This window comes from Astatotilapia calliptera, chromosome 22 (genome assembly GCF_964374335.1).
Source record: "Astatotilapia calliptera chromosome 22, fAstCal68.1, whole genome shotgun sequence".
NCBI classification, from domain to species: Eukaryota; Metazoa; Chordata; class Actinopteri; order Cichliformes; family Cichlidae; genus Astatotilapia; species Astatotilapia calliptera.
This window is the reverse complement of record NC_137442.1, coordinates 26,198,182-26,219,346: the sequence shown is the minus strand read 5'-3', so window position 1 is coordinate 26,219,346 and position 21,165 is coordinate 26,198,182. Positions and strand designations below refer to the sequence as shown.

General features: G+C 42.6%; 1 protein-coding gene across 2 annotated transcripts in view; it reads right to left on the bottom strand.

The window, feature by feature from the left end:
* npr1a (natriuretic peptide receptor 1a) overlaps positions 1–20,920 on the bottom strand; it is a 33,782-nt gene extending 12,862 nt beyond the window's left edge. The window contains exons 1-5 of one of the 2 annotated variants that reach the window (XM_026155706.2): positions 20,601–20,915; positions 16,697–17,437; positions 8,888–9,078; positions 8,678–8,791; positions 8,402–8,567 (exon numbers count right to left, since the gene is read on the bottom strand). In XM_026155706.2, the coding sequence (XP_026011491.1) occupies positions 8,402–8,567; positions 8,678–8,791; positions 8,888–9,078; positions 16,697–17,405 (1,180 nt within the window). In that variant the 5' untranslated portion in view covers positions 17,406–17,437; positions 20,601–20,915. Of the gene's footprint in view, positions 1–8,401; positions 8,568–8,677; positions 8,792–8,887; positions 9,079–16,696; positions 17,438–20,600 lie in introns of both variants that reach the window. The other variant, XM_080296637.1, reaches the window with a different exon arrangement.
* Between the last annotated feature and the right edge of the window lie 245 nt (positions 20,921–21,165).

Genomic DNA, 21,165 nt, shown 5'->3' with positions numbered 1-21,165 from the left:
ATGCTCTGAAATTTAAAGAAATGTGAATAAACTCACTGAGATGTAATCGTGAGCACCTTTGAGTGCTTTTATGTCTTTCTGTCTGCAAACATGATGAAGGTTAATTTAATGTTTTCTTGGTTCACAATTAACAAAAAGCCTTAGAACATAAACTGCACAATGGAAACTCCAAACAGAAAATCCAACTAAATACAACACATGAGACAAGAGACTAACAAAATAAAACAGGAAGTAACTAAAAGGGGCTATCTCATGCAGCAAAGAGGACTTAACAAGATGCAAGGGACACAGCAGGCAGGATAGAATAGCCCTTTGTTGTCATTGAAAATGTACAATGAAATTGTGGGTGCTCCACATCAACCATGCTGGAGTAAAAAATGAATAGTAGACAGCAGGAATAAATAGCAAACAGCTTAAATACATACAATCATGAGGGGTATACACAAAAGGCACACATTACAGAAGAAATTGCAAAAGGCAGTGCAAGGATGCAAATTACTCGGTCTGAAAAGAGTCCACGTGCGAGTGGTCTGAGTGGTGATGGTTACTCAGATGAAGGCTCCGATTGGTGAGGTGAGTGGGCAGGGGTGTGATGTGGGGGATAGTGTTTGTTGACAGTCCGAACAGCCCAGGGGAATATGCTGTTTTTAAGTCTGGAGGTGTGGGACCTGATTGACCTGAAGCACCAACCATAGGGCAGCAGGTCAAACATGTGGTGGGTGGGATGCAAGGCAAGTCATCATGGCCCTGGTTTTTCTGAGACAGGAGGATCTGGCAATGACCTCCAGGGGTGGCAGAAGGCAGCCAATGATTTTTTTGAGCGGTGTTCATTACCTTCTGTGCAACCGTACTGTTCTCAGTAGTGGCCCAAGCATACCAAACACCCAGGCATCAGGCGAGCACGCTCTCCAGTGAGGCATGCTAGGCTAGCAGCAGTTTCTGGTCCAGCTTTTTCTTCCTCAGGACACAGATGAAGTGCAGTTGCTGTTAGGCCTTCTTTACCAGGGTGTTGGTGTTGTGAGTCCAGGTGAAATTGACGGAGATGTGGGTGCCCAGAAACCTGAAGGTGGAGAAAGATTCCACCCGTTCTTCATTTATAATGGGAGGGGAGTAGACCTGTCTGAGCCTCCTGGAGTCCATTATGACTTCTTTGGGATATTCAGCTCAAGGTATTTTCTGAGCATCAGCGCAAAAGAAGGACAGGGGGATATTGAGGTGGTCCAGTTTGTTGGTAAGGATGTCTGGGATCATGGTGAGCTGTAGTCCATGAAAAGTCCTCATGTAGTCCTCGGGTAGTTCTTACTATTCCTAGATGTTTCAGTGCTCTTTGAAAAGTGATGGTTAACGATAACTGATAACTATTAGGGTTGTGCGCAACTAGTCAACTAATAGTTGTTCCTGTTACTAGTCGGTACCAGACATACTAGTCGTTTAATCTAATTGTTTACATTTTCTTTGATGCTTAATGCCAGTAAATTGTTGTATCTTAATGTTATGCAGCCATCTGCCACCAGATGGAAATTTGTTGGTGAGAAACACCAAAACTCCGTTAATCTCGGCCTGATGTTTTCTTAACATTATCATTAGAATGAGATCACGGATCAAAACGGCAGAAATGAGCTTTCTTGCCCAAGGAGTCAACGACTGAGACTGTCCGAGCTGGGGCTCGAACCGGCAACCTTCCGATTACAAGGCGAACGCCCAACTCTTTGAGCCATGATCGCCCCTATATAGTACATGTAACATTCATTTTATCATTTAATAAAATTCATCCAAACGTTTAGTAAAAAATATCAAGTTGAAAAGAGGTTTTTGATCTCAAATTTGTTTTCCAGAAACTGATACTTTTAATAATAATGGATTGGATTTATATAGCGCTTTTCAAGGCACCCAAAGCGCTTTACAATGCCATTATTCACTCACACACACTGGTGGACGGAGTAGGGTAAAGTCTCTTGCCCAAGGACACAACGACCAGAACAGAGAGCCCAGGGATCGAACCGGCAACCTTCCGGTTACAGATGCGCTTCCCAAACCCCTGAGCCACGGTCGCCCCTTTTGTACATTGTACCGTGAGTTTAGCCTTTACGTTAGGGCAGCAGGGAAGCCCAGACCTCTTCATCACCACCCCTTCTTCCTGGGAAACATTGAGCCTTTCTCAGGCCAGCCTAGGTGTAATCTCTCCAGCGTGTCCCAGTTCTATGCTGGTATGCTATCCTTATGGCAGGACATTTCTGCCTATAACACCTTGTCCTGGAGATGCCTGCCTCAGCTGGCTCCTTTCAATGTGGAGGATCAGCACCTGTAGTCCCTCCTTAATGACTGAATTCTTCACTCTATACCGAGAGAGAACCCTTCCACCCCACAGACACTTCACCTACTGCCTACTGGTGTTGGCCAGAAGGGCCGATGACGCGATATGGCAGCCTCGCCTCTGTCAGTCTGCCGCAGGGCAGCTGTGGCTACAACTGTAGCTTGCCTCCACCAGTGTGTGAATGGGTGGATGACTGGGTGTGTAAAGCGCTTTGGGGTCCCTAGGTGGGACTAGCAAAAGCGCTATACAAATACAGGCCATTTACCACTTGTATGCGCATAAATAAAAAATAATAAAATTATATCTGTAGTCAAAATGATGTCAGTTAAATTAAAATGAATTTCAGCCAGGCAAGTATCAAAAGACTGCACTTAGCACTTTGTTTTTACTGCACTACAAACCTCTTAACGTGTGTTTCAAGAGAAATAAAATTAATAGAATATATAGAGAATACAATATTATTCTTTAATGGCAAATACTACATAGGCTTGGTGAAGGTTTGCTTTTTGTTAAAGGTTTATATTCATTTCTACTGTTGTCCTCCTTTCATCTATTAGGATTGTTTACTACCACCCCCTCATTTCCCCTCCCCTTCTCCTGTACCCCCATCCACCATCTCACACACCTCTGACGCAAATGCCCACTGATTGATGGCCGCTGACGGTGTTTCGGTGTATGTTGTGGATAAAAGCTGTTCAATCTAATAAAGAGCACACAGAGCAGCCTGTTTATCAGCACCATCAACACACTCGCATACACACTGAAGAAACACACACCGAAATCACAGTGGGACCTGGGCGTCCCGCTCCTGAGTCTGACTCTGGTTTTGATTATATTAGTGCTGGTTGACATATACGTGATAAATATAAGGACATATCTGTTTCTAAGGTACAGCCCTGTTTCCAAAAAATGCTCATTCCAAATATTAATAAAGTAGATGGTGATCCTTACACATTATTTATAGTCCACACAAAGCACGAGATTAACAGGCCCAGAAAAATAAAACACTGCACAGATTTGGCTGCTTAGTTCCTTAAAAATGTTTTATTGTGGTTACAGATGCATGTGTTGGATTCCATTGGGGGTTTTTTTGTTTGTTGTTTGTTTTTGGGGGGGGGGATAAGTGTTTTTATTTTTATTTATTTATTTACTTACTCTGAACAATCTTTTTAATGTTTTTATTATTCTATGTATATATGTATCATTTTTGTGATTGTGTGGAGGGGTCTGTGTGGTGTAACTGAAAAAAATATCTCCCAAGGGAGACAAATAGTACGGAGCCCCTCTGATGACGTGGTCCAAAAAATAAATAAATTGTGGCCACAAAATACTAATTCGTGCCGTCGAAATAGTATAACGTGCCCACGAAATACTTAATTGTGGCCACGAAATACTATTTCGAGGGCACGAAATAGGTATAACGTGCCCACGAAATGCTAATTTGTGGGCACGAATTGGGTATAACGTGGCAATGAATCACGCATTTGTGGCAACAAAATAGATAACGTGCGCACATCATATTGATACAATTCCTGGACAGCTGCGTAGAGACATAAGCATAAGAGTAGGCTAAACCTATACACCATGGACAGAGACAGTATGATTGAGGGTTTTTTTAGGCTGGGAATGAGCTACAAATGCATTTTGAAAAGCCTGGCAATGCAAGGAACCATTATTACGGAGAGACATTTAAACGGGATATTATGAGCCCAGCTGCTTTACAGACGTAAGTACGACCTGGATGCCGGGATAGATTTTATTGTCAACCAACTGCAAGGGCCTGGGAAGGATCACGGTTATCGGTCAAGTGTTTCGTGCCCACAAATGAGCATTTCTTGCGCACGTTATACCTATTTCGTGCCCTCGAAATAGTATTTTGTGGCCACAATTTATTTATTTTTTGGACCATGTCATCAGAGGGGCTCCGTAAAATAGAGAGACTTTGACTTGTAACAGAAAACAGCACATGGCCGAAGTTTAGCTCGTTTTCCTCTGAGCTGTATCACCTCATCTTTACCTCTCTGAAGAGACAGACTGTTGCAGAGTAAAGCAAGGGGTTTTTATTGTCTTTTCTTTTTGATAAAGCATATTGTTATGATTGGATCACGGGACCCATTAGTTATGCAGCTGGTGCCTTCCTCTGTGTTTCTACGTCAGTCACCTTTTTCACTCACTGTGTTTTTATACACCTCTCTGCATTTAATCATTAGTTATTAATCAGTCTCTGGCTGTCTTCCACAGCATGTCTTGTCCTGTCTTCTGGTTTCTGCCTGTTAAAAGGGAATTTTAAAACTTTCTGTCTTTCATTAAAATTCAACATGATAAGTCTTTGGACTTGTTTCAATTAAATTTGAGACCTGACAGAGTGTAAATGATTACATTGTTTTTAGCAGTCGGCCAAGTCTTTTGGAAACAGGGTTACAAAAATACTACAACAGAAATAGCACTGCGAGGAAACCAGGCTCGAGCTGTTCCAGTTTGAGAATGCAGTTGTAATTTATCCCAGTTTAGACTAGTTTTCAGGACTGACCTAACTGGTTCTTCATGGCAATTAGGAAATGCATAGAAAAACATTTAATTCCACTCCCTCCAACAGACGCTCTGACAGCCGAGTCATTATGGGACATGAAAGCTTGATCCTAAACTGACTGGACCATCGATGGACGTCCTTCCCTGATCCACACCAATCGGCAGCACAGGATGGTAACCCAGTCCCCTCTGGAGAGTTTACGCTGCACATGGACCAACGTGTGTGTGTGTGGTTGTGGGTCAGAGTGTACCAGTGACATGGAAAGAGAACACTGGAGATCAGTGTGTTCACACTGTATATTAAAATAGGATCTAACCATGTTAGCTGATGAAGTGCTAATCTGCTGTGTTCTGTTCCTTTAAGCAGTTTTATTGTTTTTATGTAATTTAAAAAAAAAATCAATGTCATGTTCGGTGTGTGCTGTAAATGAATGATAAACCAGGAGGAGATTTTTCTTGCTTAAAAAAGTCACCCTGAGAGATTCATGTGTAGCGTTGTCTGCACCAGTCAGCAGGCTCACACTGTGCTTCACATCTGACTCACAGCTGCAGACAGTGTTGGGGAGTAACGGAATACATGTACCGCCGTTACGTATTTAAAATACAAAATATGAGTAACTGTATTCCATTGCAGTTACCATTTAAAAAGGTGGTATTCAGAATAGTTACTTTGCTGAAATAAATGGATTACACTGCGGTACTTTCCTGTTTCATATGTTAGGCTGTCCCCTCTCTATTTTTGGTAATTCCACGCCGGTGGAAACCCAAACAAAACACAGAGGCTCTAATGTCTGTGTCTCAATCTAGCGTCTCATAATGACGTGAGGAAATATTTTAAAAAATGATTTAATATGTAGGCAATAAGAGAGTGTTACAGGCATCGCCCTAAAGAATGTAGCCTCTCATGAGCAGTGTAGTCTGGGCTGCAGGGAGAATGGACTGCCATACCCGTTATGTTTCTGTGAGCGCGAGGGAGGGAGAAAAAGGAAAAGTACGAGCTGTCACCGAGCAGAAACGGGAGCTGGAAGCACGTAAATATAATAATAACCACTGCAGCCAAAAAGAGTCCCTGACGAGCCCAGTTGTAAGTAAGCTATTAAGACTCGACTGTACGCTATGTTCGTGTTTTCTCTGAAACAGCAAGTTCCGTTGGAGCAGCCTTTCAATGCCTCTCTCTGTCTCTCGCTAGCAGTCGACCCAGACAACAAAGTAAAGCTAGTTTTCAGCTACGAGCCCGACACGGAGCCCGACGTATTAGCCAGAGGCCCCTTTACTACAGTTCGGAGCCGCGGACCTGTTTTATATACGTGCGGAATAGTTTTCTATACGAGATCGCTGCAAAAAGTGCAGCCTCACCTAATGTCCACCCTACTATTACTCATTTTATATTAAGACTTAAAAATCTAGTTGTATTCGTATGGCGAGTAACCTTCAGTAATAGTAATAAATCACACAGCAATAGTACATTCATGTAGTTGTAAAAAAGCATGATAATATATGAAGTAATCCAAAGTATTCAGAATACGTTACTCTCATTGAGTAACGTAACGGAATACGTTACAAAATACATTTTGGGGCATGTATTCTGTAATCTGTAGTGGGATACATTTTAAAAGTAACCTTCACAACACTGACTGCAGATGAACAGGTTGGCCAGGTCTGTGAAGCCTTTCGTCCTCATTTCTTATGCATTATGAAACTTTATTATACATGACCAACTACACTCTCTCTTATACACACAAATATACACACACAGATCGGATTAGCGCTCATCTCCAGCTGAGTCCGGCTGTTATATCCTGTGGTGGACATTCGTTTTCTACACCTGGACCCCCCCCCCAATCATGTTTGTAATCTTCTCCTCTCCTTCCTGTCTGCCCTGCTATCTTTTGCCCAGTCTGTTCTTCTGTTTGAATAGAATAGAATAGAATAGAATAGAATAGAATAGAATAGAATAGAATAGAAAAGCCCTTTATTGTCACTGTACATGGTACAACGAAATTGTAAGTGCTTCAAATCAACTATGCCAGAATAAAATATAAATCGAAGACAGCAGGAATGAACAGCGAATAGGCGAAATATATACAATCAAGAGCAAAATATACAAAAATAAGAAAGACATTGCAGACTGTTAAAAACACTGGTGGCTTCCTCCCAGTAGGTGCATCTGTGGTATCAGTTTAAAAATCCTAAAATCTTCAGGAAAGTTGATCTTTGGCCTTCAGGTGACCAGAATTTGACCTCCTCTGAGATTTTTAATAGATGCACCTATGGTACCAATTTCAAAATTATTTTGTCACTTTGTTCTCGAGTCATTGCATTCACAAAATCTTTAGTGTCCTCGCCGCCTGTCCTGCATGATGTCAATAATACCCCCATCAAAATGCTGCATTTCTTAAAATGAGCTCTCAACTAAGATCTTTCAGATGTTAGAGAATAATATGAAAATCTTTTTTTTTTTTATTGTTTTTGCGCACAAAAGAACAACAGGACATTAACATGCTTTACCCCCTGCAAATTCTTAGATTAATCATAAGCTGGAAAGCTGTTCATTTTCCAGCTTATGATTAATGTCATATTATGGTTCAGGATGACACTGAAGAGACCCTGTCCCTGACCTGTGCACTCAAAGGCCCCGCTTTCTCTATACCTAAATCTGCGAGCACCAAGTTACATCTGGAGCATGATAACTGTGTTATCTGTGTGTATTATGAACTGCCAGTGAACACTTTTTAACTAAAAACTTTTACAAACTTTAGACTTTAGATCAATGAATACCATACAGCTTGTTAGAACAAGAGGTGATTCTAGATCAACTGCAGGTGTGAATGTCTCTGTGTGTCAGCCCTGTGACGGACCGGTTATCTGTCCAGGTGCAACCTGTCTCTCGCATTGTGACAGCAGTGTTTTAACTTGAACTACCACTGGAGCCTCAGGCTGGACTTCAGTGACCTGAATCAACTTCTGTTGTCATTGTCGACATTAGCAACATGCATCCACCAACCACAGCTCATAAGGCATTGACAGGGTGATGAGGTGTGTGAAAGTTGTGCAGTTGCGTTTAGCCAGTGGGTGAGCAGGTGACCATATAGCAAGGAGAGCAGCCGACCAGGTTTGAGTCCAATCCTCTCTGTGTCTCCCCACTTTCCTGCCTATCTCCACTGCCACTATCCAATAAAGGCAAATCTAAAACCCAAAGCTTTAGTGTCGGTGTTTCTTTTCACTTGCATTTGATCTGATGTGTTCCTATGTTTCTTCGGCTTTTTCATACAGGATTGATTGGATTCCTATTCATGTCCAATCTTCAGTCTAAATGAATCCTAATTAAAACTCCAAAATGAGATTTTACTGGGACCCAGTACTGGGTGTCCATGACCTCTACTCTGAGTCCAACAGCATCACACACAGGCAGCCAATCAGAGAGCCACATGTGGTTTTCCAGTTAGTTAGAGAAGTCTACACCTGTGCTACTTTACTCAGTTACTTGTAGTGCACATGCGATTTTCAGCCCAGTGCTGTGCTCTGATTAGTCACCCGCTGACAAATATCTGTGCTCACCTTTGATTGTCCTGTTCCACATCCTCCGGGTCACCTCATCTCCTCTGGGCCTCTGGACTGGTCCCAGTATTGGTCCCAGTCCTGGTCCTTGCAAATTCAGGGTCTCGTTCAGAGCATGAGCGTACAGTATCACCCCGTCGTAGAACCCTCCGGCAATCAGGTTGTACTGAGGGGACAAAGCATGTGATTGTTATAGATGAATATCAGTCTCTCACATATTTGAATAAAAATTTGAAATATCAGATTCAGTTAATCAATAAGGATTGTTATTTGTACCATAGAGTCTCTGATGGTGAAGTTGAACATCGCCTTTGCGTCTTTTTTCAGAGTTTTAACAAACTGAAGATATTCGGGATTCTGGGGCTGCAGATACGTCAGCACTTTCACACTCTGACGAAATCAATAACAAGCTAATCAATTGACCGGATCACTTTACATCAGTGAGCATCCTTTAAAATTTAACAATGAAAGAGCATCTTGTCTCACCCTGAAAGCATTGCGAGCCGCATAGTCCTCCTGGTCTCCTCTGAACCAGGGCCTGATGGGAGCGCTCCCGTCCAGACCCTCAGCAAAAAGATCAATGAAGAAGAAGACATAGTCCTCCAGCTCCACCCCTTCCTTCCAGAATTGGACCATCAACGTCCTGAAGATGTCCCAGGAGCAGCACATGTACACAACTGAAGACAAAGAAGCAGCAATGTTATTCCATAAAGGAAAGGAACAGAGACAGCTGCCAACGCTTGATGGTAAATCTTTATTACACACACCATGTGTGCTTCATGGTGTGACCTGCGTGGAAGCCTGGATAACAAAAGCCCCATTCCAGCTCATCAACAAGACTTCTCAATTTCCATGACCAATACTTTTCATCAATGACCATTTTTCTGATGAAAAAAAATAAATGTAATGGCAACCACCAGTGCTACCCCTCAGTCTCATAGTACACACACCTGTGCTGTAAGTTTGATACTCCAGAAGAGTCCTTCTCGAGGGTTGGGACTCAAGAACTGGTTCTTGTAGGAAACTGGTTCCCAGTAGTCCAATTCTTTGGAACTGTTAGTTTGCCTGCCTATCGATCCTACGTATCTGTTCTTGCACTCACACTACAATCAGCTGATTTCAGTTAAGGTGTCAGAGAGGGAAAATAATGACGTAGTCACATTTATTTTTTTTTGCACTAAAGGATGGAATAAATGGTAAAGTGGATCTCTGCATGCATGACAGAAACAACCGCATTATGCTGCTAACATAACATTGGTTCTTTGTAAGCATCTGCCCAGACAGCATGCTAATGCTAAGCCCGCCAACAACCCAGGGTGAATGCCAACCCCAGCAGCCAGACCCTTAACTTCAACATGTAAAAAAAAAAAAAAAGATGAGCTGCAGCCTCCCTTTCTACCTGTTCACATTTCATGTTTTTGTGCTGGTTCGGTGTGAGATTGTAGCCTCTCAAGTTTATATTGTTAAATTGTGATTATGAGTGTTTCAGCTATTTTACAGAGTAATATGAAAGTAATGTAACGAGCAGTATAACAAATTACTTTCTCCTGGGAGTAATTAGCGTTCGATACTGTAGACCATAATATCCTATTAGAGCGATTAGAACATGCTGTAGGTATTACAGGTACTGCACTGCAGTGGTTTGTATCATATCTATCTAATAGACTCCAATTTGTTCATGTAAATGGAGAGTCCTCTTCACACACTGAGGTTAATTATGGAGTTCCACAGGGTTCAGTGCTAGGACCAATTCTGTTTACATTATACATGCTTCCCTTAGGCAGTATCATTAGAAGACATAGCATACATTTTCACTGCTATGCAGATGACACCCAGCTCTATCTGTCCATGAAGCCAGATAACACACACCAATTAGTTAAACTGCAGGAATGTCTTAAAGACATAAAGACCTGGATGGCCACTAACTTTCTGCTTCTTAATTCAGATAAAACTGAGGTTATTGTACTCGGCCCTGAAAATCTTAGAATTATGGTATCTAACCAGATTCTTACTCTGGATGGCATTACCTTGGCCACCAGTAACGCTGTGAGGAACCTTGGAGTCATTTTTGACCAGGACATGTCCTTCAATGCACATATTAAACAAATATGTAAGAATGCGTTCTTCCATTTGCGCAACATCTGTAAAATTAGAAATATCCTGTCTCAGAGTGACGCTGAAAAACTAGTTCATGCATTTATTACTTCCAGGCTGGACGACTGTAATTCATTATTATCAGGATGTCCAAAAAACTCACTGAAAAGCCTTCAGCTAATCCAAAATGCTGCAGCAAGAGTACTGACAGGGACTAGAAAGAGAGAGCATATTTCTCCTGCTTTGGCTTCCCTTCATTGGCTTCCTGTTAAATCCAGAATTGAATTCAAAATCCTGCTCCTCACATACAAGGTCTTAAATAATCAGGCCCCATCTTATCTTAATGACCTTGTAGTACCATATCACCCTATTAGAGCACTTCGCTCTCGCTCTGCAGGCCTACTTGTTGTTCCTAGAGTATTTAAAAGTAGAATGGGAGGGAGAGCCTTCAGTTTTCAGGCCCCTCTTCTGTGGAACCAGCTTCCAGTTTGGATTCAGGAGACAGACACTATCTCTACTTTCAAGATTAGGCTTAAAACTTTCCTTTTTGCTAAAGCATATAGTTAGGGCTGGACCAGGTGACCCTGAATCCTCTCTTAGTTATGCTGCAATAGATGTAGGCTGCCGGGGATTCCCATGATTAGGGATGGGTACCGGTGTCCGGTGCCATGATGGCACCGGTTCTGACATAAACGGTAGTAACCAGACCGAAAAGCAGCGCACATTTCGGTGCTTTATTTCGGTGCTTTTTTTTCCTGAGCTGTGATACACTTTAGATTCTAGCCAATCATTTTACGTTTCCGAGGATAGTAGGCGGGGCCAGGTACGTAGTTCTGTTAGAGCAGAGCTACAGATTAAAAATGTCCAAGGCGAAGCGGTCAGAAGTCTGGCTGTACTTCACAGCAAAAGATGCAAACTCAGCAGCCTGCAACAAGTGCTTGAAGCTGATACTGTGATACTGTCAAAGGAGGTAACACCTCAAATCCGATGAAACACCTGGCGACGCATAGCATTTTTTTTTAAAAGCCCAGAAATGCGCCGTATTTGATAGCTTGCTGCGAGACCTCACACCGAGCACATCTACTGCGGGTGGGTTGCCTGTTATGCAACATCCCCCAAAAACACGAAGAGGAGAGTCCTGGCCCCTAGTCCTGCCAGTGTAGCAGAAATGATGACGGATGATGGTGGCAGCAGCCGTTCTTCTCTGCGTGAGTAGCTAATTTACGTTGAGTAGGCTAACCACGTTATTACATTAATGCATGTAAGGTGAACTAGCAAACATCATCATAGCTACATGCGGCTGTCCTCTTGTTTGATGGCAGATACTCCCTTCACCCTGGCTAAAAAGGCTAAAATGACCAAAGAAAACAGTTAAACATGAGAGGTTTTTGGACAAAGTTTGTGTTTTTTCCATTGTTTAAGCACTGCTTCCAGCCAAGAGTGATACCATATATGCCCCATAGCTGCAGAAAAGGCTAACATTGTTATATTTTTACAAAAAACAGCTGAACATGAGAGGTTTTTGGACCAATTTTGTGTTCTCCATTCTTTAAGCACCGGTTTGAGCACCGTTTGAGCACCGGCACCGTTTCAAAAGTACCGATTTGGCACCGGTATCGGATAAAACCTAAACGATACCCATCCCTACCCATGATGCATTGAGTTTTTCCTTTCCAATCACCTTTCTCACTCACTATGTGTTAATAGACCTCTCTGCATTGAATAATATCTGTTATTAACCTCTGTCTCTCTTCCACAGCATGTCTTTTATCCTGTCTTCCTTCTCTCACCCCAACCGGTCGCAGCAGATGGCCCCGCCCCTCCCTGAGTCTGGTTCTGCCGGAGGTTTCTTCCTGTTAAAAGGGAGTTTTTCCTTCCCACTGTCGCCAAAGTGCTTGCTCATAGGGGGTCATATGATTGTTGGGTTTTTCTCTGTATCTATGAAGCGCCTTGAGGCGACTTATGTTGTGATTTGGCGCTATATAAATAAAATTGAATTGAATTGAATTGAATTAAGTAACATACTGCATTAGTTTTAAGAAAGGTGTTCTGTGTAATATGAGTAATAATGGCCTTTTTAAGTAACAACACTGCTCATATCAAAGAGGGGAAAAACCTCAACAAACATGCACAAACATTTGATCGACAGCATGCTATTAATTTGCATGAGCCTAATTTCTTTATTGCTGGTGGTGACTCTCAAAATGGAGCCAATGAGATAAGATGAGATAAGATGATTGATAAAAGAATCGATAATGGAATCTGAATCGATAAATTCTTATCAATTCCCATCCCAATTCTCGAGTTATCACATTCACAAGATTTTCAGAAAACTTGACCTCTGACCCTTGACCTTTAGGTTGAGGTCACTGAGATGTGAACTCATCCGAGATTTAATTCTCAAGGTATCGCATTCACAAACTTAGTCCACACCTCCTGCGCACCCTGTGGGGTGATTCTAGAGATGGAAGATCCAATCAGAGCTAATTAAGTTGCGTAGAAAGGCGGGACGAGTTTGAATGCAATCCAATCAGAAAAAGAATCTCCTTGTACAGTAAGGTTAGGTGCAGTCATTTGATGAAAATCTCAATTCTTGAGAGGAAGAGAAGAGCAGACATATGGACAAATTTCAAATATTATATCAATTTGTAAACCATGTGGAGCAACTCTCACTGCTAAAAACAACTCCTCAAACTTTAGATTTTAGTCACTGAATCAGCTTTAGATATAGTCTGCTATAATCTTATGATATATAGTCAACCAGAATTACCTTAAATCTAAGAAAAAACTGAGATGCCTAAATTAAGACTAAAATTAAATTGAAGTTTGGAGCCAAAGTCCAAGACTACAGCACCTGTCATGTCTCAAATCCTGCTGCTCATGTGCGAAATCTGACCTGTGGTGACTGATTTAAGCATGCAGATGTTAGGGACAGCCCAGAGCTGGTAACGTCCTCCTCTTCTTAGCAGACCCACATGTGTCCTTTCATGGGACAGATTTGGGCAGGAATAGAAATAAAGACAGATTCAATAAACTCTTCAAAGTTCATTTTCCTCAGAAAGGCTTTGCGCAACCTTTTTGTTGCAAACGTCTCAAAAAACCTAATTTGTTATAAAAAAAATTAAATTAAATTAAAAAATAACACCCACACAACTTTCTGTAGCTCTTTCACCTTTCATAACCAGTCTTGGATTCATCTTCTAAAATCTGAAATCACATCTCATCATACCAAAGCAGCAGTCCATGACCCAGGCAGCACCTTTGAGAAGCAGAAAGGACAGAGCAAGCACCTCTCTGAAGTCAAAAAACTGAGATGTGTAAACATTACCCCATTATTTTGGGGTAATATTATTTGGGTGCGTGGCCTCTTTGACTGACAGGTGGATAGTGACACAGGCAGCTGGAGCTGCTAGCTGTCTGTTAGGATTCACCAGAACTGGACCTCTGGACCATTTTTGTGCTTAAGAGACATTTTAACTTTCAACTTACTTTAACTTTAACTTACTTACTAACTTACTTAATTTTGTATTTGCTGTTTGGTCAAGTGTGTAAGACGGATAAACACTGGAACAGCCTGTCAACACGTAGAAAAAAGAAGCCAGTTTCCTTTTGTTTCCCTCCCCACCATTGTTGGGTTTGAATCGCTACATTTGGGCGCACACTGAGGAGGGTTCATTTGCTCGCAGCTGGAAGACGCTGCCGTTAAAACAGCCCTATTATTTTTTCCGTTGGCTGCTTCTTTTAGCTTCAACCAACATTAGTAGCTAACTTACTCATGGGCAAATAAATAAATAAATAAATAAATAGCTCTAGTAAAAACGATCAGTGAAAAACTCAGCCTATTGTTGATGGTCGATATTCGTCCAATCGCCCAACCTTACCATCCATCCATACATTTTCTTCCGCAATTGCGCAGTGACAGGGCTAACACACAGACAGCCAATCATTCACACTCACATTCACGCCTATGTGCAATTTAGAATCACCAATTAACCTGACCTCACTGAATCCCACTGAACTGAAAGTTTTTTTAATGAAAAAATATTGTGATGTCAATTCTTTATAGCCCATACCACATTTAAACAACAGAAGCTGACCCAAAGTCCTTTAAAGACAGGCATATTTACATTCCAGGTCTCTAAAAAAATCCCAAATCAACATATAAAAAACTGTGTTAACTAATTATTGTGGATAGCTAAAATCACGGTGTTCATTAAAATGTGTTCAGAATTTGGCAAATGTACAATGATTCAGTTCATAAATGACTATCAGCTAGCACTGGCTGATAACTTAGCATGCCACTCTCTCCTGGTCATTTCCTGAAATAATAAACCAACATGGATGGTGCTTAGTGAAATCTTGGTTGGCTATCCGTCGTTTATATACTTCTTTCTCACCACTCCCACACTGTTGTGGGGTATTGTTGGGGTTCCTGATAAAAAACTGATGAGAACTTCATGGTCTGAATTTATTTTTTTCTCCAGAGAAATCAAGAATAAATGTGGGATGAGAAAAACAAAAACACCCCCCATCCCCCACCTTGCTATAACAGAGCCTGAAAATAATCAACTGTCAGAGAAAAAAGACAAATACCACCACCACCCAACCCCCTTCTGTCCACACAGTCCCCAAGGTGGACAAAAAAATGTGAATACTGAGAATTTCACATGCGAAAGGCAGAAAGTCACATGTTGGTTTGTCTGCAGCCAAAAGTGCTTTTAATGGAAGCAGAAAAGAAAACAGGACTGACTGATTAATGCTCACACACACACACACACACACACACACACACACACACACACACACACACACACACACACACACAAACATTATGAACACAAGCGTGCTCATAATGTTTCTCCATGTAGTGTCCAATGGTGGGTGTGGGTTCAGAGGTAATTACTAGGACGTCCATGTTGCTGGGTGCAGCAGCTGGCGTTGGTTAAAGGACGATAGTGTGTCTGTGATGATGTCATCATGTCACACAGCTCTGATCTCGTGATCTAATTCACACTGTGACATCAGCGGGCGATGCAGGTCACTGCAAACATTTTCACGCCATCAGAGCAGCGTTTCAGTGATGCTTACAATAAAAACGTGCTGACGGCGAGGAGCAGAAACACAGCAAACAGGCTCACTTCTGCTTCTTCTTCTGTACTAAATTACAGACTGATTGTTTACATGTGTGTTCAGCAAACACACACACAGACACACATTTGTTTTCTGTACTTGTAGACCCTCACTCACATCATTACCCACAAACTGAACCTGATATCATGCAAAGCATTTCCAGCTCCAGCTGTGTTTCAGTCACCTTCAGCAGCCAGTGCTGCCCAAACACCATGAACACGCTTGTCATTGATTGAAGACTAAGCTAAATGACTGACACTTCCAGTCTGACCACCGCTGACTGCAAATCAAAGTCCAAAGCAGCGATCTGCATGTATCGCTCATGAACTAATTTCCATTAATAAGTTAGAGACTGAAAATATAATTTTCCTCTAAAATGACGTTTGAACTGTCACGCGGAGGTCCCCACAGGACTGTCCCCACTCCAAGGTCTTAAAATGAAATTACTCCTCACAAACATGTAGGAGCACCCAAACACACAGAGGTGAAGTCAGTCATTAACCAGTGAGGATAAAAATCTCAGAATAATTAACCATCATTTAACAAGGAGAACAACAATAAGGCAGGGAGGAAAGGAAAGGAGGAAGGAGGAGTGTCATGAAGGAAAAACAATCAGTGACACGAGAGCAAATGAAGCATCTGACCACAGCTTTTCATCTGATGAAAGAATGAAAGAACAAAGAATGAAAAGAAAAAAACTCAGTTAAGGAAGGAAGCAAAAAGGAAAACTGGAAAATAAAAGAACAAAATGAATGAAGAAAATAATGCTAAATCAGTTGAAGTGTCTGAAGAAGAAATGAAAAAGAAGCAAGGCTGGAGGAGTTGAAACTGGGCAACAAAAGCAGCTGAAAAGCCATCTTCCCCAAGATCATGGATCACCTCGGCTAAAAGGAATGGCATGAACGTAAAAGAATAAGTAACCTTGAGATGTCTGCTCTTAAAGAGTGAGCAGAAACAGCGTAGCTTTTACGCAGTTAATTTTAGAGAAAAGGACGAACAGAAAGCAGTGGGATGAGGACAACAACAACTGTTAAAACATGAGGAATGAAAGCAGCAGAAGAAGAATATGACCTCGGCCATTGTCACGGATATCCTGGACCATCGACTTGTAGTTGACGTCGCCCTGGATGACGTGGTCGTGGACAGTGATGTTACGTTTGCCCAGCAGCTCATACAGCCCCTCCACAGCGAAGTAGCACAGCGGATCATCATTGGCGTCCCTGTTGTCACTGAAGATGACCGTGGCGTGCCGCTGCCAGCCAAACATCTCCTGGATCCTGACACCAAACTCACCCAGCTTTTTGTGAGTGGGGCCCGTGTTGGTGACCGCAGCGTACAAATTGAAGCCGATTGCTCGGGCACCAGCTGTCACCATGGGAACATCCCAGTGGGTGGTAAAGCGGGCAACAGGTGAGGATGAGTAGTCGCAGCCGGGTCCAATGAAGGCCCAGGGGTCGTGGGACAGCTTGAGGTCGACGGCTACAAGCGGCGCTATGGAGTCTGAGCAAAAGCCGTCGCGGCTCTCTGAGCTGCCATAAACTAGCCGCAGCTTCAGACCTGGTAGCAACCAGGGGTCAGAGTTCACCTGCTGTAATGCCTGGTAGATGGCGGGCGCAACCCGAGGCCATGCCCATGCATAGTTAGTGTTAGTCAGAGGCAAGATGGCTGCCAGGGTGACCTCCTGAAGGTCCTCCGTTCTGTTGTCAGCAGTTAGAGAGGTTGCAGCTGATTGGGCAGGAAGAAGGACCAGGAAGAGCAAGGGACAGGCCCAGGGCAGCATGATGAAGAGGCGTTAATAGCCTGTCAGACGAGCTGTGGGGAAAATATAACACAGTGTTAATCAGCGTGTCCTGTAGAGAAAATTCAAAACAAACCTTTATTCATCAGAACAGCTACTGAAACTTGAAGCTGCTGGGAATTCTGGAAAGTCTGTGCGAGTTTCCGTGTGGGATCATTGAGTGGGATCTATCCATCCTTCACGTGGCCATGTGTTTGCAGACATGAAGCTGAAGTCCTCCACTGGGCCGGTCCAAGATAATTGCTTGTTAAACAGCAGCCTGACCATGTTTACCGTTTGATTAATGAGTAATGTGAGTGACAATTAGATCTAATCTGCTGCTGTGAGAGTCAGTGAAGCAGTCACACTCTTACAGTCCATCTGTTCCTGGTAACACAGAGCCGTAAAACCGAACAGAGGTGAATGATAAGAGTAAGGTGTGAGGGAAAGGCCAACTAAAGAGTGAAGAGAGAACACATCAGAGTTCAGGGTCCTCTGAATAAAATGAGTTGTTCTCTTTAAAAGCTAAACGAACGCATGGGAGAAGTCTGACTGCATGTTAGGGTTAAGGTTTCATCAAACTCCAAATCCTCCCTGGCTTCCTAGTCCCTTTTGATCAGAGCTGCAGAGCTATGTGACTCCTTTCAACAGACCACAGAGTTAATCTGAACATCTTCATTAGCTTCTTCCTCACATTTTTCTGCTCTACCTGGGTTTCCTTTGTCATCTTTCTCTGTACCTCATTTATACAGTCCTGTGATAGGGTAACACCTGCGTGAGGAAGCAGATGTGCACGGTTTATCCATTAGTTTCCATAATAAAAGCCTCACTGACATATGGACATACAGTTTCTGTACTGCAAAGCTAACAGGGCTTTTAATTTGAAATAAATGCAGAAAATGTTGAGTTGAGTCACTTTAACAAGGTAGGAGAGAATTAAAAATACTAAAACAGGTCTAATTCATCCCATAAAATACAAGGAATGAGGTAAGCAGAGGTCAAAGACAACACAATGTTAATGGTGACAGCATTAGTTCATCAGCTGTTCCAAACAACGAAGGATCCTTTTCTCGTCTTCTCATCTTTAACAGTTAGCGAACAAAGAAGAGAGAAACAAAACTGAGGTCACGGTGAAGTTTGAAGCCAGGTGGTGTGGCTCCATGACTGGAATCAGTCCACTCGCATTATAGCAACTTGACAGCTCGGATCATTTCATTTGACTTAATTGGCTCTCTTTCATCAAATGCACTCCAGGGATGACTGAATTTCAAGGAGAATGAATAAATAAGCTCCAAAATATGTACCTGATGTTTTATTCAGTAAGAATTGAAACCAGGTCTGCCAGTCCAGGGTGAAAGAAAATGGATGGATGGACGGATGGATTTAAAACTAGGGACTGAGATCATGAACTCATCAGGAAAGTGTGTACTGAGCTCGGCGATCAAGTGAGGAGTGGGCTCATTTTCCCCTAGACTTCTGTATAATCAGACCAAAGCAGTTGCACCCTGCTGGACATTAGAGTGCTTCTGCACTGGCGTCAAGCTTCAGATGCAGTACCAGTATCTGCACCAGGGATGTCAAACCCTTCATTCCTGAGCCACTTACCATTCAAATTCATCAGCTGTGCTGGTTGAGTAAAACCACTCCCTAATAACTCTTGATGCATGCTCAATCATCTGGACATAGTTTTATTAGTGGGAGAAACGTTTCATCACTCATCCAAGTGACTTCTTCAGTCTCAGCTGTAGGTTTCCCCAATCTTTTAAACAGTACATTTGCATAATGACTCAAACTAACTCCACTGGTGAACAATGGGCTGTAAGGTCAGTTTCTTGACGAGCTGAACAAGAGTGACAAAATGTTTCTCCCACTGAAAATGCTACGCCCAGATCAACAGAATTGGGCTCTCCCTAATAACTTTGAAATCTCCTTTATTTCATTTTCTTTAAGTAAAGGGTTATGGTTGTTATGGTGATGTTAATTTGCCTATGATTCCACACATTTAGAGTACAGATGATCTGGTCTCTTCGGCTTTCAGCCTACATGACTCACACCTGTTGTTGAGCTGTTGACCAAAATGTAGGTCCCACTTTAAACTCAAGAATCCATCAAAACGCCCTCACATCCCAGTTTTGAAATGCAGCGTGTGTTTCTGGGTCTGTCCAAATGGTGGGAGGTAGCGCAAAGTAATATGATGTGTGGTCTTGAAATGCGTGCATAGCTTCTCTGTATGTGGAAACAAAATCAGACTTTAATCACCACATTTCTCCACACATATGAGCGCATGAATAAATCTCTGACAGCAGGCTGCTGTGAAAAAAGGCAGCAGGAAATCTGACAGGAAGAAGAAGTATAGGCCAACTTCAGTCAGGCTGAAGTGTCTTTAACACATCAGGATTTTTGATGCTGACTAAAACTTTACTGTCCAGAGATGGAGGTAAAACACACTCAGCCACCCGGTCTGTGTGTGTGTGCCATTGTTGTACATAAGTGTTGTTGCAACATCAGTGAGACTCAAACACATCACTCACGGAACAAAAAGCTGTCAGCACTCAGGTCTGTTTCTAAACTTTCAGCTTCTTTAGGATCAGGATCTGTGCACACATCAAACCTCATACAAAAAAATACACTTTCTCACTTTCATTCTGAGGTGACTGTCCATCTGACCATTGAGTGTCTGTGTGTCCGTCTGTGTGCTTCACATATCATTTTTATTATTATTAATAATACTATTGTTATGTAAAACAGTCAATGATATCGTGGATGTCAAATGCATCATTCTCGCGATCGATTATGAATATTTTGTCCCCTCATGCCCATCCAGTCTCTCAGATGATCGCCCTTCCCTCAGCCTGGTTCTACCGGAGGTTTCTTTCTGTTCAAAGGGAGTTTTTCCTTTCCAGTGTCGCCAAGTGCTTAATGGTTGCTAGCTTTCACTGTTTTGTTGCTGTTGTGATTTGGCGATGTATAAATCAAGTTGAACTGAATGTATTCTTAATGTGGGCTGTTTTGTCTGAAGGCAGATAGACTTCGGTTAAAATGAAGAAGGAAAATCAGAGTCTTCGTTCATTTGAAAGCGTAACCAGGACAGAGACTAAGAAAAGAACTAAAAATAACTTTCTGCTAACTGCTTATTAACTCGCGGCGCCTTTCTCCTGTGTAAGTTCATCAATAGAGGAGCGGCTGACGTTGTTTTACCTGTTCGGCGCTCAGCGCATCTCCGTGTGTCCGCAGAACGACATCCAGCTGTTTTCAGCGGCAGCTCGTGCGGAGGAGGAAGCCTCGTGAACACTCGGTGGGAACTCTGTCTCACCGGAGGCTCACCGGAGGCTCGCGCCCCGCTGCTGCCGGCGCGTTTCCGCTTCTCCGCGCTCACAAACCATCCCGGTGATAATCCAGCCTCCCGCCGTGCGCGCACACTGAGGGGGTGTGGAGGGTAAGAGGGCAGTCCTGAAAACGCGAACTGAAGCGCGTGCTTGAACCTACGTGTATTCAGTTACCAAAGTGACACAGGCTATATATGTGTGCTCGCAGTACTCCCTCCTCGCCGTGCTCTGCGCATAGGTAGGCCTGATAGGCTGAAATATTACTTTTAATCAAAAACTTTATATAAATAAGCTGCTCTGCGACGTGAGCATGTGGATATGGAGCCCCCTGGTGGCTGTCTGCAGCTATGACAAAACGTCCGTCAGTTGGTTTTATTGATTGGATACCGGCACTAGTCAGTTGATTAGTTAGATTGAACCCCGAGTAAAATGACTGA